This window comes from Pleurodeles waltl, chromosome 4_1 (assembly GCF_031143425.1).
Source record: "Pleurodeles waltl isolate 20211129_DDA chromosome 4_1, aPleWal1.hap1.20221129, whole genome shotgun sequence".
Classification (NCBI taxonomy): domain Eukaryota; kingdom Metazoa; phylum Chordata; class Amphibia; order Caudata; family Salamandridae; genus Pleurodeles; species Pleurodeles waltl.
The window spans coordinates 242770436-242797189 of NC_090442.1; the positions used below are offsets into that span (position 1 = coordinate 242770436).

At 44.4% G+C, this 26754-nt stretch overlaps 1 protein-coding gene across 1 annotated transcript in view; it reads right to left on the minus strand.

Moving 5' to 3' along the window:
• The window catches only part of TTC38 (tetratricopeptide repeat domain 38), a 309404-nt gene that overhangs the window by 273411 nt on the left and 9239 nt on the right, over nt 1-26754 (minus strand). The window contains exon 3 of the mRNA XM_069228235.1: nt 14709-14790. Within this exon, the coding sequence (XP_069084336.1) occupies nt 14709-14790 (82 nt within the window). The remainder of the gene's footprint in view (nt 1-14708; nt 14791-26754) is intronic.

The following is a 26754-nucleotide window of genomic DNA, read 5'->3' on the forward strand; positions in this document are numbered from 1 at the left end:
CAGGCATTATAAATGTCTGCCCAACTTTAAATCAGTCAGGCGGAGCTGCGGTTTGGCTGACAGGGTACTGCATCAGGCCTAAGTACCTTCTCTGCCAAGCTCTACATCAGCCCCTTAGTCTCTGGTATGTCTACTTGCAGTCCACGCAAGGTAACTGTGTGCGCTTTCACCCAAAATTTTTCCAAAGAATGTGAAGTTATTAAATCATGCAAGGGTTTCACTTGCTCAATAGGCGTAAGCTCTACAAAAGTTGAGAAATCCAATTAGGGTTTTTAAAATTTTGTCAGAGTATTTGGATGTTGTAAAATAGCAGACCTCTGTAAGATATCAGGTGCCCATCCTCTACCCTCACTGGATAATTCAAATCCAAGAAAACTCACATCAAAAAAAAATGTAATTTTAGATTTGTTAAAGTTAATTTATACCCATTTTGAGCAAGCAAAGTCAGTATTCTGTCCACCTTTGTCAGGTGTTCAGTCAAGCCATCATCTGTGATATATATCATCAGTATATGATAGCTCCTCAGGCTCTTCTTGCAAGATTGCCATCATTCTTGCTGCCAAGAGCCCAGGGCTATTCTTAAACCACAAGAGCAATCTTATATATGCATACTGAAAAAGAATAAAGTGGTTATATAATGATGCTCAGGTGCTATATTTTGGCAAAGAATACACTGGCTAGATCTAATGTTTTTTAAATATTTTTTCCTGTTTGTCACTGGTCCCACACTGTGAGCATTTAATACAGCATGTGTGCATTTACGTTCATTTCATTTTCAATAATCTAAAACTATTCTGTATGAGCTATAAGACTTCTTGATATTGTAGTGGATCTAAAACAGCTTATGTATCGTGCTTAGCCTCTGGCTTCAAAGGCTGAGCCTGCACCTGAGGCTCCCTCCTTCAAGGAATCACAGGTGAAATCAGACTCTTCAACCCATCCCATTTGATTCCTATACAATGCAGGACCTTATTCCAAAGGTTATTCATGTGCATTTTTTCCCTATGTTCTTCAGGTACAAAAGAGAAAAACACAACCATTATTACCTACTCACTGTGAGTTGCAGCCCAAATAAAAGTCAGAGGCCAGTTATCCTCCCAAGAATGATGTCATAAGCATCCATCAAATAATGCCAGAGTATAGGGGTATGAGTGTTAATGTGGCGATAGTACCGCTAACAGGCTGGCAGTACATACCGCCACATTATGAGAATGGCGGGTTGGCTGCAGCCAACACATTAATTCCGTCATGGTGGTATCAGCCACCGGGCCGGAGTTGTCAATGTCCAGCCCGGAGTCCGGCACAGTACTGCTGGCTGCATTATGAGCCTGTCTACCACCATGGAAAACCATGGCAGTAGGCCCTACCGATGACAGGGAATTTCTTCCCTGTCACCGGTAGGCGGCTCACTCACCACCCCAACACACACCACCCACCCCCCCCATCCAAAGAGAGTGATGACATGGATGAAAATGTGATTGATGAGGTGCAAGAAATGGTGCTGGTGGTTGATGAAAGGACAGTTAAAAATGGTGATCCTGAACAATGCATGGACCCTTACGGGTCTGTACAAGTGGGCTATGAAGGGAGAAGGATTGAACTCCAAAGACCTTAGAATTCAGGGGGAGACGCACATATGGAAAAATGTGTGTAGTGGTAAAAGGCTTAAACATATTAGGTTGGGTTTTATCAAGACTTGTTTGGGATGATTTTACTACCAGGTACTAGTGATCAGGTACCTGTGATTAGAGACTCTGATGAAACTGAAGACCTGTGAAATATGTTCCCCTATGTATTCTCTGCTGAAAATATGTGGCTTTAAGTATAAAATAAAAGAAAACGCTACACTAGCTAAACACAGGTTGAAAGGGGTTCCATTTAGTATTAGAAATGATCTACAGAAGAATCTTGAGAATTTGGGAGTCAAAGTTATTTTTGAACCCATAGAGGCCTCATTATGGCTCCCTTCTTTGGTGGTTGCAAAGAAAAACAATTGGGAGTTGAGGGTGTGTGTCGACCTAAGGGCACTGAATAGAAAGATTTGGGTAGATTCATACCCACTGCCAAAAATAAGCGAGATGTTATCTACAATGAAAGACGCCAGGGTGTTTCCCAAACTGCACTTGGCAACAGCATATCATTAGGTAGAATTGGCACCCGAGTCCAGATATTTGACAGCATTTGTTTAGTTGTGGGGAACATTCTAATATTGCAGAATGCCGTCTGGACTATGCGTCAGCAGCTTCAGTATTTCAAAGGATAATGACCACACTACTCAAAGATGTTTGTAAATGTATCAGTTTTTCAAGATGATGTCTTGATCCATGCACCAGATCGACAAGAGCACAACAAAATCCTAAGTTAGGTACTAAACATATTTGAGAAGCATGGGGTGGTTCTCAAAAGAGAAAAATGCAAATTTCTGAAGTCCTCTGTAGAGTACTTGGGTCACATAATTTCATCCAAAGGAATTCACCCGATACGGGGCTTAATTGAAGCCATTTTAGAAGCACCTCCACCCAAGGAACAAAGCTTGAGTCAAATCATGTTCAGGTCTTTGTGAGTTTTATTCACGTTTCATATCAGATTTTGCAACTAAGGTCAGGCCAATCTCAAACCTGTTGAAAGAGAAAACAATTTTCAAATGGGCGTTCAGTGTGTGAAAGTGTGTTTGAAGAAATTAAGCAAAAACTATTTAAGGTGAGTGTACTGAAACCTTATGATCAGGTCTCCAATGTTGCTTGACTGTAGATGCCTTTAAAATACAGATGGGGGGCTGTGCTTACAAAAACTAAAAATGGCCTAGAAAACTGAATTGGTTTCACCTCAAGAGTAGTAAGAGAGGCAGAAACATATTACTCAGTTATAGAGAAAGCGCTTCTGGCATGTTTGTGGGTGACAGAAAAATGTAAAAGCTACTTGTGGGGAAGACACTTCATATTAAAAACTAATCACAAGACAATTGTCTCAATTCTCAATGGACAAACAACAAGAGTGGGACTCCCAGAATTGCAAGGTTCACAAGTACGCAATACGACTTTCAGGTAATGCACATATCGGGAGGCAAAAATATCAGAGCAGATTACTTATCTAGAGCCCCTATTTTAACAAATAACAATAATGTAGAGAGTAATGAGAATGAGAGTTGCTTGACTACTGCTGTTGAAATAGAACACGTTAGTGTATGTTCTGAAAGATAATGGAAGAAGAAATGGTCAATGACAAAGATTTATGTGAAATCATGAGTTATGTCAGAGGGGTGGCCTCATGATAAGGCAATGGCAGACAATATTCAACCATTCTGCAAAGTTTCAGATAAACTTACCACTGAGGGCAATGTTCTCATAACAAATGATAAACTCATTCCAATAGATAAACTGAGAGATATTATTATAAAAGAAGCTCATGAGGGCCACTTTAACCAAAAGAAAAATACAGTATTTTTTGGTGGCCACACAAAATGAAATTGAACAGATAGAAAGGAACTGTACAATTTGTGCTAATTGGGACAAGTCTCTCAAAACATCACACCACCTCTAGAGTCTATAGAATGTCTGATGGGTTCATGGAAGAAATTAAGTGTTGATCTGGTAGGGCCGTTTCACTCTCTTAACCCTTTTACTGGCAGGTCTTTTCCCCCTCAGATGCCAAGCATTTTTTTTGCTGTTTGCAGCAGTTCGCGCTTAGGCCCTCATAACTTTTGGTCCACATAAGCTACCCAGATTTGCGTTCTTTTTTTCCACCATCCTAGGGATTCTAGAGGTACCCAGACTTTGTGGGTTCCCCTGAAGGAGACCAAGAAATTAGCCAAAATACAGTGAAAAGTTTTTTTTTGTTTTTTTTTAAACAAATGGGGAAAAAGAGCTGCAAAAGAAGCCTTGTAGTTTTTCCCTGAAAATGACATCAACAAAGGGTTTGCAGTGCTAAAATCACCATCTTCCCAGCTTTCAGGAACAGGCAGACTTGAATCAGAAAACCACATTTTTCAAGACAATTTTGTCATTTTACTGGGACCTACCCCATTTTAACTATTTTTTGTGCTTTCAGCCTCCTTCCAGTTGGTGACAGAAATGGGTGTGAAACCAATGCTGGATCCCAGAAAGCTAAACATTTCGGAAAAGTAGACAAAATTCTGAATTCAGCAAGGGGTAATTTGTGTAGATCCTACAAGGGTTTCCTACAGAAAATAACAGCTGAAATAAAAAATTATTGAAATTGAGGTGAAAAAAAAAAAACAACAGCCATTTTTCTCTCAACGTTTTACTCTAACGTTTTCCTGCAATGTCAGATTTTTGAAACAATATACCGTTACGTCTGTTGGACATGATTTCACAACATTTCCTTGGTGTGGTAAATACCGCACTTGCATCCAGCCTACTTGCAACAGGGTGCTGTGTCTCATTCCTAGGTCGAAGCCTACCAAACAGCACAGTAACAACATCTTGGGTACATTTGTGGTTTGTAACTCGCATCTGCTTGCTTTCTATTTGCTGGCTTTATTTGGTTTAGGCTGTCCAGCTTGAGTTCATCCCTTCCGTGGGCCATAGCTTTTTTACAGTATCTATCCACCAGTGCTCGATTTCTGTAAATAGGCCATTAAATCTTATTCTTATCTTGTCACATTAGCTGTGCATTAAAAGATAGAGGTCACATGTCAGCTCTGTTTTCCTCTGGCTTCAAAGTTAGGGGATATATGTGACAATCCTCTGGCTATTTGGGGTGTGTTGGAAGGCAGGCTGTACAATGTTTTTATTCTAGCACAAAAACAAAATTTAAATATCTAAATGAACTGTACAAATATTTCAGAATATGTCGGAATTAGGGAAGCAGAAATGAAGCACATTTTTTGGAATTAATACATTAAAAAAAAAAAAAATCAGTACAATAAGTGATGACATTTCCACACATTATCGTTTATGCACTGTATACTTTTATCAGTAAAAGTATATGTCTGTGCAAATGTAATGGTCACTTAAATTGAAGACGTGTTGTCTGTAATGGCAGTGCACTACCACATCATGCATACTCCACTTGACCCCACTCCACTCTATGCTGCACTACTCCACACCACTTCACTCTACTCTGCAGCACTCCACACTGTCACTGTACTCTACTCTGCACACTCTATTCTATGCTAATGCACTCTGCCCCACTCTACTATGCACTCTTCGCCAATGCTCTCTACACCACTCCAGTCTAGGCCACTCCACTCTACTCTACTCTGCACCACTGCACTCAACGCCTCTAAATTCTATGCCACAGCACTCTACCTTGCACCTCTTCATTCTAAATCAATCAATCAGTAATTTGTATAGTGTTGCTTTTCACCCATGGGGTCTCAAGGCACCATTCGAGGAACCAGGTCTTGAGGTCCTTCTCGGACGGATTCAGCGAGGGGGGTCTGCCTGAGGTGGTTTGGTGCTGTGTTCCAGGTCTGCTCTGCAAGGTAGAAGGATATGGCTCCACTGTGCTCTTCCTAGTTCTAGGGGTGGTGGCGAGGGCAAGTTGAGAAGAATGGAGTTGTCTGGCAGGGGTGTAAAAATATAGGTGGTGGGTGAGGTAGGCAGGTCCGATGTTGTGCAGAGCCTTGTAGGCATGTGTTAGGAGCTTAAAGGTGATGCGTTTGTTGAGGGGGGGAGCCAGTGCAGGCCTCTAAGGTGGGCGGAGATGTGGCTGTGGCAGAGAATGTCTAGAATGAGTCTGGCTGCTGCGTTCTGAATCTCTGGAGTCTTATTTGGAGCTTCTTCATGATTCCAGCATAGAGAGTGTTGCCATAGTCAAGTTTGCTGCAGACAACTGCGTGGGCGACCGTCCTTCTTGCATTAGTGGGGATCCACTTGAAGATGTTTCGGAAGAGGTGGAGAGTGTGGAAGAATGACGATGAGACTGCGTTGACTTGGAGAGTCATGGACAGTGTGGAGCCCATGACAATGCCCAGGTTGCATGTGTGGTCGGTGGGTAGGAGGGTGCTTTTGAGGGCAGCTGGCCACCAGGAGTCGTCCCAAATGGAGGGAGTGGGATCCAGGATGAGGATCTCAGTTTTGTCCGAGTTGAGCTTGAGGCAGCTATTTTTCAACCAGTTATCGACTACTCTCATTCCGTTGTGGAAGATGTTTTTGGCTGATAAAGGTTTGTCAGTGAGGGAGAGAATTAGTTATGGGTCATTGGTGTAGGAGACTACGTTGAGACCGTGCTGTCTGACGATTTTAGCGAGCGGAGCCATGTAGATATTGAACAGGGCTGGGCTCAGGGAGGAGCCTTGGAGTACTCCACAGTGGGTTTCTGTTGCTTCTGGGATGAACGGCAGAAATCTGACTCTGTGTTCTTCCAGTGAGGAAGGAGCAGATCCAGTCCAGGGCCTTGCCGCAGATGCCGGCGTCATGAAGTCTGGTGCATAGGGTATTGTGGGTTACAGTGTTGAAGGCAGCGGAGAGGTCAAAGAGGATGAGGGCAGCCGTGCCTCCGTGGTCCAGTATGGTGCGGATGTCATCCGTGGCTGTGAGGAGGGTGGTTTTGGTGTTGTGGTTGCTCCTGAAACCAGATTGGTAGGGGTCCAGGATGTGGTTTGACTCTAGGAATTCTGTGAGCTGTGTGTTGATGGCCTTTTCAGTTACCTTGGCTGGAAAGGGGAGAAGAGAAATGGGCCCGTAGCTTTTTAGATCTCTAGGATCGGCAGTGGGTTTCTTAAGTAGCGGGTTGATCTCTGCATGTTTCCAGTCATTCAGAAAGATGTCAGTTTCAACGGAGTGGTTGATTGTCCAGCTCGGGGACGATGGTGGCACTCGCTCGGTTGAAGAGGTGGTGTGGGCACGGGTCCGATGGTGCCCCTGAGTGGATAGACTTCATGAACGTTCAAGTGTCTTCTGTGGAGATTGGGTCCATTGGCTCAGAGTTGGCTGGGTGGTGAGTTCCGTGATGGTGCTGGTCCGCATTAGAGGTGGGATTTGGCTTGCGAACCCTTTGTATATGTCCTGGATTTTACAGTGGAAAAATGTGACAAGGTCTTTGCAGAGGTCGAGAGGGGGTATGTCTGTGGTCTCCGTGCCAGGGATTGTAAACTCCTTGACTATGCTAAAAAGCTCTTTGCTGTTGTGCGCGTTGGTTCTGATGCATTCCTGGATGACAGCCTTTCTGGAGGCTCTGATGTGTGGTGGTGCACAGTGACTCTGACTTTGCATGCTGTGCGGTCTGCCATGTTTTTGCTGTTCCTCCATTTTCGTTTGAGTCGTCTGCAGGTGCATTTAGAATCTAGGATGTCATTTATGAACCAGCTGGGTATCTTGTGGTGATGGGGGTGGGAGATAGGGTGTTTGCGTAGTCGGCGATCCAGCGGTGGAGGTTGTGAGCCGAGTCATTCGCGTCCGTCGTCTCCAGTGGAGAGGAGAGGCTGACTGTGTCTGCGAGCTAAGGTTTGGTGGCATATGTTATTGCCACTAAGAAGACTGTCTTGATGGTGAGCATCCAGAAGGGACAGTTGTGCAAAGGCTCAAAGGGGGCACACATCAGAAATGTGAGGGCCAAATTTAAGTCCCATTGGGGCACAACAAAAGGCTAAGGAGGGGAACATATGTACAAGCCCTTTGAGGAATCTATGGGCAATGGGGGATTTAAACAGAGAAGGCAGATCAGGCAGCCAAAGAAATGCCAATAAGGCAGAAAGATAGCCCTTGAAAGTCCCTGCTGGGCCAGGGAATGTATGAAGGGAAGGATATCAAAAAGAGAAGCAGAAAGGGGATCAATAGACCTTTCTGTACAATAACATACAAAGCATTTCCAACAGCAGGCGTATACCGTTTTAGTGGAGGAACGCCTGGCTGCCAAAATAAATTTACAGACTTCAGGAGGAAGGTCAAAAGTCATCAACTACCGCTGCTCAATCTCCACGCATGAAGGCGCAGAGTCGACAGGTTCCGGTGGAGAACCCTCCCTTGCTGCTACGACAGAAGATCCTCCCAAAGGGGCAGCCTGATTGGAGGATTGATGCTTATGTTGAGAAGCTCGGGATAACAGACTCTCTCTGTGCCCAATCCGGAGCCACTAGGATGACTTGGGCTCGGTCGTTCTTGATAACTCTGGGCAGGAGCGGTATGGGCGGAAAATCGTTGCAGAGAGACTGCCGCCTTGGAAACTCCAATGCGCAATACTGCTGACATTGCGTGTTCTCTGCGGAGGCGAACAGCTCTAATCAAGGCTGTCCGCAGTGCTGAAAGTCCTTGCACCACCTCCTGATGGAGATACCATTTGGGATCCACTAGACACTGCCGGCTGAGTTCGTCCGCCCTAGCGTTTAGAGAAACTGCCAGGTGTTGAAACACCAGGATTATGCCCTGCTGTCCAGCCTTGTTCAGAGACGTAGGACTTGTTTCAGTATCACATTGTAGTGGTGTTGTCCATGAACACCTGCACTATCTTCCCTTTCACAATGGGAAGAAATGCTTTCAATTCCAGTCAGATCGCCTGGAGCTCCAGCAAGTTGATAGAGTCCGGATTCCACCAGAGGCCTCAGATCTCCACCTCTCCCAGATAGCCACCCCATCCCAGAAGTGACGCATCTGGCACTACTGTGAGATCTGGCAGGGGAAGTGAGAGCAGTCTCCCTCGGACCCAATCGCAGTTTACTAACCACCGCTACAGGTCTTTTGCAGTTCTATCTGAGATTTGAACCATGTCAGTAAGATTTGCCTGATGCTGTTCCTACTGGAACTTCAGATCCCACTGCAGAGCCCTCATATGCCATCTGGCATGTTTTACTAACAGGATGCAGGAGGCCATGAGTCCCAACAGCCTCAGAGTCTGTCTCACTGAAATCCAGGATAGAGGTTGAAACATCGGTATCATAAGCTGAATATCGCTGCTCGGGAGGATAAACCCAAAACTGCACTGTGTCCAGAACAGCGCAATAAAAGGGAGCTTCTGAGGGGGAGTCAGGTGTTACTTTGGCATATTTATGGTGGACCCCAGTGAATTCCTGGGGCATAGGAGCCTTCAACAGCCAGTCGTCGAGTTAGGGGGAAGACTGAAATCCCTAACCTGCACAGATGAGCTGGTACCACTGCCATCACCTTGGTGAACACCAGAGGGGCACTGGTAAGACCGAGGGGGAGCACAATAAACTGAAAGTGCTCGTGGCCTACCTTGAACCGCAAGTAACACCTGTGGGTGGACAGGATGGGGATGTGACAATACACATCCTGCAAGTCCAACCCTACCATTCAGTCTCCTTGGTCTAGGGCAGACAAGACCTGAGCCAGAGTAAGCATCTTGAATTTCTCCATTTTGAGGAAGAGATTGACGTCCCTTAAATCCAATATAGGGCGAAGACCCTTGCTCCTGTTTGGAATCAGAAATTAGCAGGAATAACAATCACTGCCTACTTCTGACATCGGGACCCTTTCTATGGCTCCTTCGGCCAAGAGAGCTGTGACTTCCTCGTGGAGCAAGATTAAATGATCTTCCATCAGACGTGCTCTCAATGGAGAGATAGAGGGAGGGAAACACTGGAAGGGGAGGGAATAGCCTTTCTGTATGATCTGCAAGACCCTTTTTCCGATGTTATGGACCATCAAAGATGAAACCAAATCCTCCCTCTAACTGGACGAATATGGTCTTGAGGTCAGAGCCTGCAACAAACCCACACTGCTCAAAGCCAAAGGCCATGTGCTGCAGGTGGTGGCTGCCCACTGAGGATTGGGATCAAAGGATGCATAGGGACAGACCCTCGGCCAATCACACCTATCCCCCCACCCCCTCCCAAATGACCAAAGGCCATTTACAATGGGTGTTATTTGCCACCATAATTTTTGGCAAAGGGCCTGGCCAAAGGAGAAGCTCTGCAGCCATCCATTAATGCACAGAATAAGAGGTCATGCCTAGCATGGTTGGCTGCCCATGGGGAGTTGGGTGCAGGGCCTCAACAGATGCCATGCGTCTCTGCCAACCCTCACTCCCTACAGTCGGCACTACTGGTGTTGGCTATCAACGGAAAGTTGGGTACAGGAGGTGACCTAAGGCCAGGCCCTGTGGCCAACTCCCCTGCTGAGTACAGCCCAGGGCTGTGCACAGGAGAGGTTGGCTGCCCACAGAGGGTGAAGCACAGGTCCTGGCCAAAAATCAGACCCTGCGACCAACATACAGTGAAAAGCAGAATGGCATTTGTTGTGGCTGGCCGCCCAGAGATGACTTCTCAGCACAGGTCTCAAGGCCTTGCAAATCCCACCTTCCACACTAAATGTTCTCAAAATATGTTAAAGGTGAAAATTTAACACAGAAAATCTGATAATTCTGATGAAGCAACTCCAGTAACTGATTATTAATACAAGATTCAAATCAAATGTAAAAGAAAGATGATGTAACAATATGTTTACACATAAGACACCATACTGAAACTGTTTAAAAAAAAAAAAAAAAAGGTAGATGTGAGCCTGAAATAGACAAAGGGGATAGTGGAGCTTGAAGAGAGAGCCCTCTAAAATGAAAGTGGCAGATGCAGGTGAGAAGAAGAACGGGCAAATAGAAACTCAACATTCTTGATGAGGTGCTGACATACCCACATGAGCCAACATCTGCCGGGGGGGTTGTGGCTTGAGGAGACAACATGACGGACGCAAGTAAGTGGAGCGCTGCCACACCACCAACTTATCCTGATAAAAGCAACCACATCACGAGGCGATGCCCACCGACATCGACATGCATGGGTTGCGGAGAGGCTGTGGCACTGGGCGCCATTTCTTTTGAGCGACTGATAATGGCTGGTACGTCCCAAGCTACGGGTCGCCTGGAGGGGAGTCTGGGCCCGCACCGTAGCCGGACGTCTGAACATAGCAGGTCGATGACGGTAAGAAGTGAAGGAGATCCGCATTCAAGACTGTGAGAGCACAACTGAGAGGTGGAGAGCCACGGAGGTGCAGTCAGCGAGGCCTCCACGGAACGGGTCACAACAGTGGCTGTGAGGCCACGCGGATGCTAGGAGTGAGCTGATGCCCGAGCACGGGCTCTGTTGCATCAGCGGGGAATGAGAGCATCCCTGGCGACTAAAACACCAGGATATCGAACCCTCTTCCTGTGGAACAGACCCGACCATGGCACTCTGCCAAACGGATATTGCCACAGAGCTAAATGTGAAGGACTGCGAGGCCCTACAGCGGCAGTGTCCTGGGAACAGAGCTGTTGGTGTGGGGCACGCATTTCGTGTGCCAGACCTGTGCACCCCTATACTCTGGATATCCTAATTTACCCTACTGGAGGTGCAGTGACAACGGTGCGGTGGGTAAGCGCAGTGGCACAGCGCTGGATCTAACAGCGTAGCCACTGGACATGACACACTGAGTAAGGTTATTTCAAAAGCGCTGCATGCTCTGTCCTACCTGGTGCCATCAATGGAGCAGCGCATGACCTGGTAGTGCGAAGACTGTGCTAGTACGTGATAGAGGTGGGGCACTGTGATGTGATGAATGAAGTGAGTGCTGAGGATCATGCCATCGAGACTGGATAGGAGGCCCACTGTTTGAAATTGTATACAGCCGTGCCTGGTATGTGAGGCGTATAAGTGACAGATCAACTATATTCTATACCCTGATAAAAGCTGCATGACCCATTGCGGGCCGCCTAGGAGCTGACTGGTGGACATTGGTCACCCTGTCTTGCTTCATTACCCTAAAAAGCAATACACCATAGGCCATGGGTCGCCAGCGAGCTATGGGACAGCCGGCCACATCCCAGTCTTGAGCATCCATGCCACAATTAATGACTGGTATGACGAATGTGGCACGTCCGGCACATTGGAGGACAACCTAGATGCTGTACTGCTGGCCATCGACAACATGCCGACCTCACTGGAGATCAAAATAGACACGATTGCCTCGCACTTGGGCCTCCTGCATGCGGATCACAGGAAACTGCCGGAGAGGGTGGCACTGGCAGAGCAAACTGTTACGACGCTGCCACCCAGAACCACCAGCTTGAAATCTTCTTTGTAGGAACGGATGGAAAGAGTACGAATACTGGAGCTGCATGGAGGGGACGCAGAGGGCAGGTCCCATAGAAATAATGTTCCACTGGTGGGTTTGCCAGAGGGTACTGAGGGATAGGACCTAGTGAAGTAAATTGAGGACTAGTTACACGCGGCTCACCCCCCAGACATGCTTTCCCAATTTTTCTCCATCTAACAGGAGCATCGGGTCCCTGCAAGGCAGCCCCTGATGGGTGCCAACCTGCGGCCAATGGTGATACGCTTTCTCCCTTACTGTGACAGAGACAGTGTTAAAAGAGATGCCCTCACTAACAGATATGCAGGTGTATAACGCCAAAGTGATGTTCCTTACAGACTATACAACTGCCATGCAGAAACAGCCTAATACCTTCCTAGCAGTGAAGCGGTGACTATGTGAAATGGGATTTGGCTACTCTCCCCTCTTCCCAGCTAAACTCTGTGTGGTGGCTGAAAACACCACACATTTCTTTACCACCCCTGAGGAGGCATGGCACTGGATTGAAGGCTCTGATGGTTTTACTTCCTGCTCAGCACAAATTGAGATCACAATGGAGGACAGCTCTCGGCTGAACCGACGGGGGCAACATAGGCAGAAGTCACAAATAGACAGAGACCTTTCTGCGGTCTCAGATTTGGAGCAACGCCTTACAACAGGTGGCCACACTCTCGGCTTCGAGATGCTTCTCCAGTCGGATGTCCTGGGATCCCCCTCCTCAGATGGAGAGAGCTCCATTACTACATGGCCTTCTGTGCAGAGCTCGCATATTCCCCAGATATAACTCCGCAGACATCAGACACTATTATTTGTGTTAAATTATTTCTTAAATTGTCTCCATGCAAGCGCAACCACTGTTTGCGTATAATGCTCCAAATGTGTTCGTGAATGCTATGCTCTCAGTAAGGTGGTGTGCAATGCGGTCCTACTATCACTATAAACTGCAGACCCTCATCTGGTTACCCCTGCTGTAACACCAACTATCAACCTGTTTTATTTAACGCTGCTCGGTTTGGGTGGCCACGTGTTCTAGTGTGCTACTCTTTTGGTATTTGCTATGTTACTGTTACAGTACGTTGTTTTCTGTCACACTCCCAATAACCTGCTCCCCGCTAGGCAATCCATGATGTCACTTACTGCGCACCGCTTTGCTCCCGCACACCCTATTAGTGCCAACACTTGGGCGGCTATTATGCGCTACGCCTTGATTTACTAACTCTATACAAGATGGTGCACGCTAACGTAATGGCCTGGAGTATTCGTGGCATGCACACTCCAGCGCGCAGATGTGCCATATGCTCCATTCTGAAGCTCTGCAACGCTCATGTTGCAGGAATCTCACCTAATGAGATCAGAGGCAGACGCACTTAGAAGAAAATGTTGAGGCCTGATACACTCTACAAATTACTCATCATATGCACAGGGGTGTTAATATGGGTTCGACCTGGGGTCCCGTTTGAACTGATGGAACAGGCCGTAGATGTTGATGGCTGGTATGTGTTCATCCGAGGACAGCTAAGTGGTCGCCACATGCTCATTGGTAACATATATGCCCCCAACATGGACCAGGCTTCCTTTCTAAACATACTCAATAGGTTACTGGCACGATGGAGCGATGTCCCTTGGTTGATTGGAGAGGATTTCAATGGTGTGCTAGATACACATCTAGACAGATCCTTTCCACCTTTGGTGCGCACTACTGCCACTTCAAACGCTTGCCCTTTGGTGACCTGGCTGCACCACTGGCAGTTGACAGACATCGGGCGCCATTATAACGCTACCCCCAGAGTGTATTCATTTTACTCTGCCCTTCATGATTTACATGTATGACTCAATAGACTACTTTGCACAGCCAGTTTGATCCCAGTAATTGTGCAGACAGATTACCTGTGACTTATTCATTCTGGCCACAACCCTCAATACCTTCAACTTGACTGAGGTGTGACACCCCCCCCCCCCCCCCCCACACCCAAGTTCCCACATGGTGGCATGTGGTCATGTACATAAATAGTGCTGCTACTGTCAGACATAAGCAGAATAATGTAGCACAACCAGTGAGCCAGTGTTTCACACATGCATTTTATTCATCTCCCCGTTTACCACATAGATGCACCTGGTGAACTACAGTTTGCGGTGGAGTAACCACATAACATGTGCACCAATTTAAGTTACATTTACTATGATGGGACAAGGAGTCCATCAATGTTATTGTGTACCCTGACATTAAAGGGTTGCCTGCTTTGGAAAATCAGAAAAGAAAAAAAAAGTTCCAACATCTGCCAGTGTCCTTGTTGGAGTGCTGAATGAGATTGGCAATTGATGTGTACTGCTGCACAAGCGCCCTCTGATCCAAAGAGTGAGATTACCCCTCTAAACTCAGCTCATATGACTAATATGTCAATATCACATAAAACTGTATATTTACTGTGAAATAATCACTAATGCTATAATTTGCTATATATGTTACATAATGTACATAGACATATACTTTATTTTATGATTATTAATGTTCCTTTCTAGTGCTTGCTTATAGCCCACAATTTTCATTTTTTTCTAGAATCCTTCTAAATGTATCCTAAGTGTGGTGTCTTTTTAGTCCATTGCTTGTTGGACGACACATCAGGAGGATGCCCTGTCCACCTTCAGACGGGTAGTTATGGTACATACCATCACACAGACTGTCCATACTTTCATCAAGCAAGAGTAAAAAGTTTCAGTACTTACCAAAAGTTGGATCTGCTTCTTGCATCTTTGAAAGGCACCCCTCTATGCCTCCTGCTGTTTTATCATTGGTCCATGTTGCATACTATAATTGAAAAACACAAGCAACTGTAAATCCCTGCTAATGAATTCAGCAGCTATTTTGATCACGTCTTGCAACTGTTTTACAATGCATGATAAAAAAGTTTATTTAATGTAGAAAATCAATAAGATATTTTACATATGGAAAAGAGAAGCAACTTTAGACTAGACCTTGTGAAATATTACAGTGAGATGAAGGAAGGCTGCACACAGTAAGATTCTCAAGCAAAGACAACTGAAGTGATGATGAAAATGGCAGATTCCACCCTTTAATCCTGTTGAATTTTAAAGTAGATACTATAATTCAGTATTTCGGAAGAGTCAAGCAAGCTCTGTTCTGCAATTAGGGGATCAAGAAAAGAGCGTAGAGAGCCCAGGTTAGTTGGAGAGGTGTAATGTACAAGCGACATTCCCGATTTCTTCCCAGAGTTTCGCCTAAATATTTTGGCATCAAGAGGCTACTCAAAACAAGGGTCCAATGAACAAAAATATAAACATAAGCAAAATGCCATTTGTTGATACCAAAACATGACAGAAACCTAATCGACCCTATTGCATGAAGGCAGCTCACCCACACAAGTCAACCGTAACCAAAGGCTGACTCATAAACTACTGCCAATAAAATAAAAAAACGAAATCCATTCTGGTGTTGGGGAAAGATATGCACTGATAATTTTGACCTGAAAATATTAAATGAGATAACATTTACTGATGGGACAACACTGTCCCCGGAATGCTGTACAGTTATGTTCTCCAACCCCAAATTCATCACTGAGAGTATCTAGTATTCTGTTTTTTTTTATTTTGGCCCCAATAGCATGCTAATACAGTGCACAAAGGTCTAGGCCTGAATCTGGTCATGTGTGAGGTCCTGATCCTGTCCTGGGACCAGGAGGGGTGCACCAAGTATGTCTTAATTCCACTGATATAGGCATGCAGTCTCGATCATGGGTTTGTCCAGTAGAGCACTGGTGGCAACATACTGTGCTTTATGAATCAGTCATTGTAACTAAACGTTTCTATCTGTAACACTGGACTGGAGGCATTCTGGGCCACTTGGGTAAGGTTCCACTTCCATGCAGTAGCCCAGATCCATATATTGACATACCAATTTCATGTTAACTGTGTGCATTTAATTGGCCTTTGTAGTGCACTCTACAGACCGTTGTGCTGTATAGCGTGCACACAGTATTTAGGTGTGTATGAATGAGCACGACTAATGAAGGTCTGTGGGTTTCATTTTGTAAGTCACTGGCATATTTCTGTGTTTGTTTTTCCAGAAAGTTTAAGTATATTGTGGATACTCCTGAAGCTGGAGGTAGGAGACCCAGACACTGAAGAGGAGAAAAAGACAGGGCTTCTTTGGAACTTCGATGAGGTTCTTTTGTTGAGAAGAGCTGCAGATTAGTCTTCATGAACACTACCTTTTGGTGGGGGTGAAAAGTGGGACTGCAGTTTGTTGCTAGGGTGCTGTTGAGTGAGTGGAGTCTGCCATCCCTACAGAAGTATGATTGACCTGAAGAGCCAGAACTGGTGCTATGTGGATCAGCTGGCTTAAGGAAGACTGAGGAGAGCGATCTGCGTGCCCCGAGGCAAATGGCCATAGACTCTCTATGTGGACAGTTCCTGAAAGAATAGTAGGCAGCAGTTGTTAATGCCACCACAAAATTTGTGTCAAAGCTGGAGCCAGTCACAACCAGGAAGTTTGTACCGCTACTGAGAGATGTTTGTGCCAAAGCAGACTGTGCTGCTGTCGTTTAGTGACAGTGCCTGAGGACTGCTGTGCCGCTGCACCTGTGACCCCGCTGGTGACTGCCATTGTGCTGCTGTGACCTCTGGCCTTGCCCACAAGACAACTTTAACTCACCAGTGACCAGCAGGGGGGTCATCTGCTTGCCGCAGTCAACACCTGCGTGGGAGGATGTCAGCTTTCGGTGCCAGCTGTTGTTCCTCTGTGGTCATTTTCTGGATTGTGAGCCAAGCCTCCAGCCAGTGCGTCTCTCCCAAAATTGGAGGGGAAGCAAGACTTTACTTGGGCACCTGCTGCCATCTGAATCGAACTTCAAGATCTGCACTGTGACAAGCCTGTAAAATTTGAGACTTGGTAAAGACCCTCAACACTAAGAGCTGAACTTTTGGGTAATCTGCACCTAAGCCTTGATAAGTGTCTGAGAGACACTCAACCCCAGAGGTGAGACCTATCTACACTTGCCAAAGGGAGACAACCTAGCAAGGGGTGAGGTAGGCAAAATTCAAGGCACAGTGGCTGATTTATCTCAGATTTCCTGTACTTCCCCCTCTGCTGAAGCTTTGACCTGGTCTTCGCTGAGCTATGATACAGATGACTGAGAAGTTGGTGCTCCCAGGGGCAAGTATATTCCGATAGAAGAGTTAAAGGGATTGATGTCGTACATTTCCTCTAATTTGGCCTCTAGATGATGACCAATCAACTATCAGTGAAGACTGGTTTTAGACAAGTCAATAAGCCAGTCTTTCCAAAATTTCCTGTAAATCATGCAGTCAGTGGTTTGTTTAAGACGAAATGGAGGGACCCAGAAAAAAACAACCTACATTTCTAGTTTTATTGAAAGGCTATATCCAGTGGTAAAGAGGGAGTCAGATCTTCCTCAGAGACTAACAATTGTTCTTTTGTTAACAGATTTCACGGGTCAGTCAACCAGATTACTTTCTCATGAAGTACTAATTTCAGATCCTGTCGACAAGAAAGTGGACGCTTCCTTAAAAAGTCATTCTGATCTGCATCTTGGCATGAGAGCAGGGACTTATTCAGTTTGTTCCTTCTTTTCTTTAGTCAAAGGTTTTCAGCCATTATCTGTGGCTATATAAGATGGGGACGACGTCTCTCAAACTCTGGCAGCAATGAAATCTTAGGGTAAATGCCTATTGGATATTAACTTCTGAAAGTGTCACAATGACAGCAAGGAAGCAGCTGTATCTCAGAAGCTGAAATCTTGTCTGCTACAGATGCCTTATTTAAGGGACAATCTCTGTGTTGAAGAACCTGAAACTGTCATTAGCAAATCTCCTAAAAGTCTTTTAAAAGTAGAAAGCATATGCTAACCTTCACATTTGAGTGCAAGGGTGATTCAAGGAGTAGAAGAACTTGCAATCACAGAAGGGAGAAAAAAAAAGTATGAACCTTCATTTAACAAATCATGATTTCAACCCTGGGAGCTGGGAATGGAGGTCCCAGATACTTGTATGTTAATTAGAGTACTGCTGCAACTAGGGCATCCGAGGGGACAGGTCTCAGTGGAGTTTCAGGTACAACAACGCTGCAGGGCACGGCGCCTTCAGAAAATAGATATGACTGCTCCGTACTCACCAGATATTCCAATGGGAGCTCTGCTAGCACTAACACATGGGTGAGAGTGGAGGGGGAGCTAGAGGCATGGGCGGAAGCAGGAGCGCAGAAGCTGAGGGGGATTTATAAAGATGACACCCTTCTCCCCTTTGAAGACTTAGATTGGAGTATGACCTTCCATGTGGACACTTTCTGCTCCATAGAGCGGGGACATCTGTGGTGAAGAAGCACTGGGGGAAGAGGCAGGCTGAGCCACAACTGGAGAAAACTAGTCAATATGCTATCATCTCAGTTGGACGGTTTAAAGCAGTCACATGTCTCCACGGGTCGATTGGAGATGACTCCTTTTTGACCTTGAATAACCTACGCTCCAAGTGGGAAGTGGATTTCGACGCGCTTATACCAGACACCGACTAGGCGGCTATTCTGAAGAGGGCACCTAAGGTTTTGCAGAACGCTCGATTCCAACTGATAGACACCCTGTGAAGCCCATAGAAGTGTCTCACGCCTGGTCAGCTTGATCAACATTTTCACATGATTATCGCACTAAGCCCTAAATGCAGGGAGGTGAGGGCAGAACTTATGCATATGATGTGGGCGTGCTTACAGCAAACATTGTTCTAGGAGGAAATTACAAATAACGTGGCTGATATTAGTGAGCGGGAGGTCACTTGCACTCCACTGCCTACTCCACTGGTTCCCCCACACTGCTAAACATAAAGCCACAAGAAGACTGCACGACTTGGCCTGCCTGATTGCGAAGCAAGAATGAACGCGCAACATGACGGGCCCTACGGTACAAGGTTAGAGAAGAGAGTTTAAACGGTGGGCAGGCTATGAGGTAGGGATATTATTTCGAGAAGCCCAGAGAGGGTGAGGGTTTTTGGACGTGGCTAAGGCGTGGGACACAATATTGGGTTGTTACACACAGCGGTACCCCTCACCACTGGGAGCTCCACAATACACCCCAGGGGAGTGATTAGCCCCTTTCATCTGAGGTCATTTAAGCCTTAAGATCTTGTGCACTACTGGACATTCCCATACTGTCATATCTTATGACAGCGAGAGCCCACCCTTGACTTACCTTAACACTACCCACTTCAAGCCATGATTGACATGACAACACAGTTGGACTGCGCAACAGCAGGGGGGTAGGAATGTTTTAGATAGTATATTTACTTTCCTTGGATTTGCTGCAGAGGACTGCTGCATATTATTTATGAAATGCCAATAACATTTGTTTAAATAATGATTTCAACCCAGTCTTTGGGAGGGCGGTTACAGGAAATTGCAGGGTTCGAGGGCCACTCAGCATTCCTGACTATGCCCAGATTAAGAGCAGCATGTAGGAAGTGGATGGAGGGAAACTGAGTCTCTTTTCCAATACCTGGCAGGAAGCAATCAAGACAACGGAGGGATTCAAATGGTATCTCTGCATCATTTCTTGGAGCTTCAGGATGTTATCCCAGACAGGCAATTTAGAGCGACAGATTTTTAAAAAAAGAGACAAGCTTTAAATGGACTGCCTTTCAATTTTGGCACACAAAAATGCAGTGATTCCTGTTCACCACCTAGAAAGAGGTCAGGGTTGGTATTCTCTGGTTTTGTTGGGTGAAATGCATAAGGGAGCTGTCAACCAGCCCAACCCAGACGTGGACTGGAAACAGGCAGTAAGGCACAGAGGAATTTAAGTGCAGAGAAATGCTCACTTTCTAAAAGTGGCATTTCTAAGATAGTAATCTAAAATCCAACCTTACCTGTCAGTAGGATTTTGTAGTACCATTTTGGCCATATTAAATATGACCTGTCTACCCCTTTCTGATCAGAACCTACCACTCAAACAGTATATGAGGGTAGCCCTGATGTTAACCTATGAAAGGAGCAGGCCTCACAGCAGCGGAAAACAAATTTAAGAGTTTTCCACTACCAGGACATATAAAACACACAGGTATATGTCCGGCCTTTTACTTCTTAGCACGCTGCTCTGTAGGTTATTCAGGGCCTACCTTAGGGGTGACTTATATGTAGAAAAAGGGGAGTTTCAGGCTTGGTAAGTACTTTTAAATGCCAAGTCGAACTGGTAGTGAAACTGCACACACAGGCCTTGCAATGGCAGGCCTGAGACATGGTTAAAGGGCTACTTATGTGAGTGGTACAACTAGTAGCATTCAATTTACAGGCCCTGGGTGCATGTAATGCATCTTACTAGGGACTTACAAGTGAATTAAATATGGCAATTGGGTATGAGCCATGTTTTAGGGAGAGAGCATATGCACTTTAGCACTGATTAGTAGTGGTAAAGTGTGCAGAGTCCTAAAGCCAGAAAAAATGAGGTCAGAAAAAGATAGGGAGGAAGGCAAAAAGTTTGGGGGTGACCCTGCAGAGCGAACATTTCCAACAGTCAGGCTCAGCAAGCATCAGTCAATTCAGTTTAGCAGAGTTACATATTTAGCTGGGCACAGGGAAATCCGTACTGTCAGTCAAGTTAGGGAAAGACATCCTTGGAGCGGAACACAAGCAGGCAAAAGACAAAAAGCACAAAAAGGGCAAAAAGAATTTGGAAAAAGATAATCTCAGGCAACAAGTTACTAGCTACAGTGGGCAAAAGGTAGGTAAAGAGGGAAAGCGTCAGCATGTCAGAAGCACTACCAAGAGTCTTCTGAAGGGGATTGGAAGACAGGTTTTTAAGTCTCAATACGGTTTCACAGAGGTGCAAAGGCAGAGTGGAAGATACCTCTGCAGGGAAACAGCAAGCGAGTTTCTGGAAAAAGAGCTGAACATCTCAACTCTGGGCATCTCGATCTGTTGGGAATCTGACCAAAGTTCAACTGGTCATCAGTATATTAAAGTTCATACAACATTCTGATTTGCCAAAGATGACAATCCATATTATGTTCAAGGGGCATCATCCAATAGAAATCGACCACACGTCTCCAGTTTGCAACATCTACATTTCTTCCCAGATCTGTAATGGGAACTTCATCCATCCATGTAGCTTCACATGAGTTTGAAATATATTTGTATAATTTGTTAGTCCACTGGTCAGGATGTTCTAAACTTAAGGACACTGTTACATTTTTCCTCTCTGTTTTTAACAGCAGAGGTCTATTACCAAAGCAAGTCTCATGGGAACGAACTCTGGAAGAAAGCTCATGTTAAGAAATTAATTAGCATTTCCAGCACAATCACAAGAAACAGACTTAGTAGGCCTCACATGAGTGAATTATAGCAATACATTTATTTAATTAATACCTTTTAACACATTTTGGGCCCGATTACAACTTTGGCGGAGGGGGTTAATCCGTCCCAAATGTGACGGATATACCACCCGCTGTATTACGAGTCCATTATATCCTATGGAACTCGTAATGCAGTGGGTGGGATATCCGTCACATTTGGGACGGATTAACCCCCTCCGCCAAAGTTGTAATCAGGCCCTTAATATGCAAAATTATGAATTCAACATTAATGTTACTTCATTAATATGCATGTTACATTCACTTTAAATGAAAAGACAATGTATTTCAGTCAGTATAATGTGGAACTACATTCCTTCTATTTTACAGGCACATTTAAATCATTAATCATTAGAAAGTCAATATTGTTTCAATACATTCTGTTAGGCTATCAGTCTAATCCTTTCAACATTTGGTTGAACTCAGTGTTTGATTATTATAAAGGCATAAACTGTCACAGAGACACCTTTTGTGACATGAAGGACAGCATTAAAATGTCAACCACATCACCATGAAAGCAGACATTGGAAATATCAAGTCCTGTCTTTTGGTCTAAAATCTTGACCCAGGGTGCTCACCAAGATTTTAGCCCCAGTGGTTGCCATTCTTAACGAGAAGGGGGTTGGGTTCAAGACTACTTTGATCTGGATGATCTTTTGATGATAACTTGTTTCAGAAAAGATCCGTTGGTGATTAACACTCCAGAAAGTTTTGGGTTTCTTCTAAACATTAAAAAAATCAAAATGGATTCCAGCTCAGTCTTGTTTACATTGGAGCATAGTTCCATATGGATGTAGGTCTTTTCGGTCTGGCTGTGGAAAGAAGAGCAAAAATCGTTCCAGAACGTACAATCTTCTTAGTACAGACCAGGCCCTAGCTAGAGAATTACCAAGGGGACATGGTAGATTTTATTTATATCTTTTGTGAGACTATTTTTGTCTTAATAGTCAAATAGGACATTGACAATTTTATATGTTTTCTTTTTTTAGGGAGCCTGTGCGTTTGTGGTTCCATAAGCCCAAAGTCATTGGGGACAACTGGTGAAATATATTCTTCATCACTGGAGTCCAGTATGAAAAGACTTGAGCTACATTCTTCCAATTACTCATTGATTAAGAAATCAACTCTATTGGTGTCTAGTTCTTGTCAATTTGAAGAAGGAGGTTTATTTTTCTCGTCAGCATCTGGTAGTAATAACAACAGATGCCAGCAAGATGGGATGTGAAGCAGTGTTGCATCAAGAATGGCTCAGGGACATTAGATGGGCCAGGAAAGGAATCATGCTTCAAACTGGAAGTAACTCAGAGCTGTGTGGAAAGCCTTTGGAGTGTTTTAGAGCAGTATTGAGGGTTCAAATGTGGTAGTGACAACAGACAATTCAGTGGCTATGTCTTATGTAAACAGGCAGTTCAGAACATGTTCATCCTCACTAAATTAATCGGTTCAGTCAGTAATGGAGTTTGCATTTCCCCTGATTCCTTTGATTCTGCATTTAATTGCAAGAATTTAGAGGGAGAAGGCAGAGATAATTCAGTTTTTTCCATCCAGCCCTAAAGACAATGGTTCCCTTTGCTCAGTGAGACGTTAACATCAGAAGTATAGTTTCTTCCTCTAATTCGACATTTGTTACTCCCTTCATCTCATTTACTGCTTGCTTACCTCCAGAGGTTAAAATTAGAAGTTTGGAATTTGAAAGGGAGACACATAAAAATGTAGGTTTGTCAGTTTCTTTTACAAGTCTATTCAAGCTTCTAGAAAACCATTCTATTCAGAGAGTGTACGTCCATTGATAGACATCCTTCTTGAAGTGCTGTAAAGATAACATATTTGCTCCAGCTCTTTGCAATCCAGAGAATTGATTGCAGTTTTTGCAGGATGGCTCTGCTAAAGGCCTGTTTGTGTCCTCTTTAAGGGTGCAGTGGTCAGCTATTGAGGTATTCAGATCTTCTTGGGGTTCTCGTTTATAGGCTAAGAATTGGATTACAAGACGTTTTAAGGGGTCGGAGCTCTTAAGAGCAAAATTAAGAACATCATCCCAGGTTGGGACCTCTTCTTAATTTTGAAGGAACTTCAGAGAGCGCCTTTTGAGCCTTAAGTTTTTGATTGTTAAACTGACAAGTTTGGTGGCCATTGTTATGGCTAGGAGATTGGAAGAACTGACTGCTCTAATATGTTTCTCTCATTTCAGGATTTATGAACACCAAACAGTTTTTAGATTAGGTCTTTAGTTTGCACCAAAGTGTGACCCATTTCACAGGTGTGATTCAAAGGCTTAGTCCATTATTGTTGTGGTAAGAGCAGGAAATATTTACCTGACTAGGTCATCGTGTTATAGAAGTTATAATGCCTTCTTTGTAACTTTCAGGCCTGTAGCCAGGAATATTTGTTTAGGGGGATTGGCCCCCCAACAATGATGCTGGGCTGGGGGCGTAGGCAGTGAGTGTAGGGTGCCAGAATATCATGACTTAAAAATCATGTTAAAAATGTATTGTCCCAATATTGTTCATGAAAATATTGCACCATTAAAGCTAATGATATAAACAAAAAAGTTGCCAACTTAGTAGAGGCTACTAAGGAGTACATAGGACATTGTGAACTGTGATAGACTGTCAGTGTATGGTCAAGGATACACCATATTCCCAAAGCTGATAGCTCAAAAGCATAAATGCAGCGCACTAATGGGAGTAATAAGCTTCTTACTGTGGGCATATAATATAAAACGTCCTCCCTAAAGCTGACTTCAGATCATCAGTGGAGGGACTGTTCTCCCCCACCTGGATGAAAGCAAAAGTTTGTTCAGAGGCTTTTCCCATTGCATACTGTTGTGTCTGTAGAGCATCCTACTTACTAGGAACCTGATCATATTTAAAACACATCACCTGAACACTGAAGGAACTTCACTGATTCCTCATTCAGGTCTCCATCATTTGCTAAGGATTTTGTCTTTCTGATAAGTAGAGCAAAATGAAACACATATGCCAAAGGCTACCAGCGGTCTCTACACTTGGATAGAGTAAGGACTGTATGACAATTCCTAGGATGTACTTGGGAGGACCAGGAGAAGTCTGTTAGCCAGTGAATGACCAGCCTCTCCCTAGAAAGCTTAATTGGAGCTGCTGTTGAAGCAGATCTGATCAATGCCAGAAACCTCCGGGAAGCGAATATTTGAACTTATCCCACCTGAGGTTTTCCTGTATAAGCCAACAGTTTCACTGAGGCTCTATCCTCTATCCTGGCGCCAGAATCTGTTGAACCCTTTCTCTCTGCATCAGTCCACTGTCTACTTTCGCTGAAGGCTGTTGATGGCAGGAGAGAACTATTCCACAGGGACAAATCAGATAATTTTATACTGCCCACAATCTATTGTAGCTGGCCTGAAAACGTACCCTTGTCCAAGCTAGCACAACCAGTTGCTTGTGGTTGGCGTATTGCACTTTTTGGTACTAATTAATATAAACTTTAAAAATTCTTAACTCTGGTTTCCCTTACTGGATGTTTGACATAATGTTATTTTGTTCATTAAATTTATTTATGTTTATAAATTGGAGTGTGATTTTTTTTTTATTGTGTTGCGTTTTTTGACGTTTAACTGTTTTAGTACTTCAAAATGCTTTACACGTTTTTCTTAAGTTAAACCTGTCTGCTCTGTGCCACAGCTACATGGGATTAAGTTCAGGTCTAAATTGCTGAAACTTTGAATAGGCCTAACAAAAATGGTGACATTCTTGTGATTGGCTACTATCCACCACAACTAAAAATCCACTTTCTAACACACCCTGTACTGCAGTTGCAAATTCAAAATATTGTAAATATCTGACTTACTATTTCCCAATTTATTATACTAAAATTATGATTGAGTGTGCCCTGCGAGTGATTCAACAGAGGAAATCTCAGCCAGGAGACTTGGTGCACTGGGGTGGCTTGCTGAAACATTGCATGAATTACTAGAATCTCCAGTTACAGAGTCTCGTGTTTTGTAGGTTCTCAATGATAAATTTGAACTTTCGCACCACAACACTGCACTACCCAATTACTAAAGGGAGTTGAGTGTAAAGCAGATGGATTCTCATTTCACTGAATATTATGAGTCATGGTACCCTGTGCAGTCCACAAAACAACGCAGGAAGGTTTAGTTGACATAGCTTCAGTTTATTAGGTACACATAGGCAGAGACTTCATCCACCTTCAAGCCAGAGCAACTGACTCTTCTTCACCTCTCCACATTCCACCCTGGAAACCACATCACATTCTACATCAACCTTTAGATACAGAACACCACATACCCATTCACACTCAACCTTTAGATACAGAACACCACATACCCATTCACACTCAATCTCACTTCAGCACCCCTCCCTCACATGCTATGGTAATGGCAACAAGATCATAAGGATCAACCTTCTATAAACCCTTGGGCTAATATAAAGAAAACAGTAAAATCAGACCACAACCAAATACAGTTTTAGTCAATAAATATGACAAAGAAAAACACATACAGACTTAGAAACTGATTAAGAGAAACCTGTAGGTGAAATAGAATGTCAGATAAAGCTATTAAATACTTAGCAGGGCATGGAAACATAAGGAAATCTATAGCTGGGGAAGCTGTGACCTCGCACAACAAATATTTGCCAGAATAAAATAAAGAGCATGGAACCAGTGCACTTTCTTTAGTCATCCTTTGCTCCCCTGTGCTCTATTAGTAATGCTCTGTTCTTCATAATTCTCCAGATCATCCCACTGTCTGGGTGTTCTTTGGTTGCCTTGTGGTGACTCCCCTGTTTGGCCACGTTAGGCCCAGGAAGGGGCTTTGGACAGAACCTTCATTCTCTAGTGGCAGGCTACACGTCATCCTGAAAGAAACCTAAGAGCCCCCAGTTCGAGGTGCTATAAAACATATTACACTTTGGCTGCCTTGAAAGTCAATAATGTGCTACAACATTTAAGATTCATACCTGTGCTGTATTTCTTTATATTCGTTTTTTATATCTTTGCTCCATCTTCTCTCTTTTTGTGTGATTCCTTCTTTTGTCCACCTCCCTTTTCCATCCTTTCCTCCCCTTCTGGGTCTTTCCCCTCACATTTTATTCCCTTTCCCTCTCATTTCACACTCTTTTGGTTCTGTTGTCTGTCCCTCTCTCCTAGGAGTCCTTCCTCTAATGTTGTCTTAGACTTCCCCGTTCTCTTCTGGCCTCCCCTATTCCACCCTTCCTTTTTTCCAGCTATTTGATCCTCTTCTATAAGGGACATCAGCCAAGGCATACAAGAGAGGCTGAAATGTTGAAGGTATCTTCCTGAGACCTGTTGGGGCCAGGGATGGTCTGAGGCAATAACTGCTTTCTTTTCTTCTCTTTGTCTCTCCTGTCCTCCCTTCAACCAAGTTCTATTTAATCCTGGTTGAAAAACA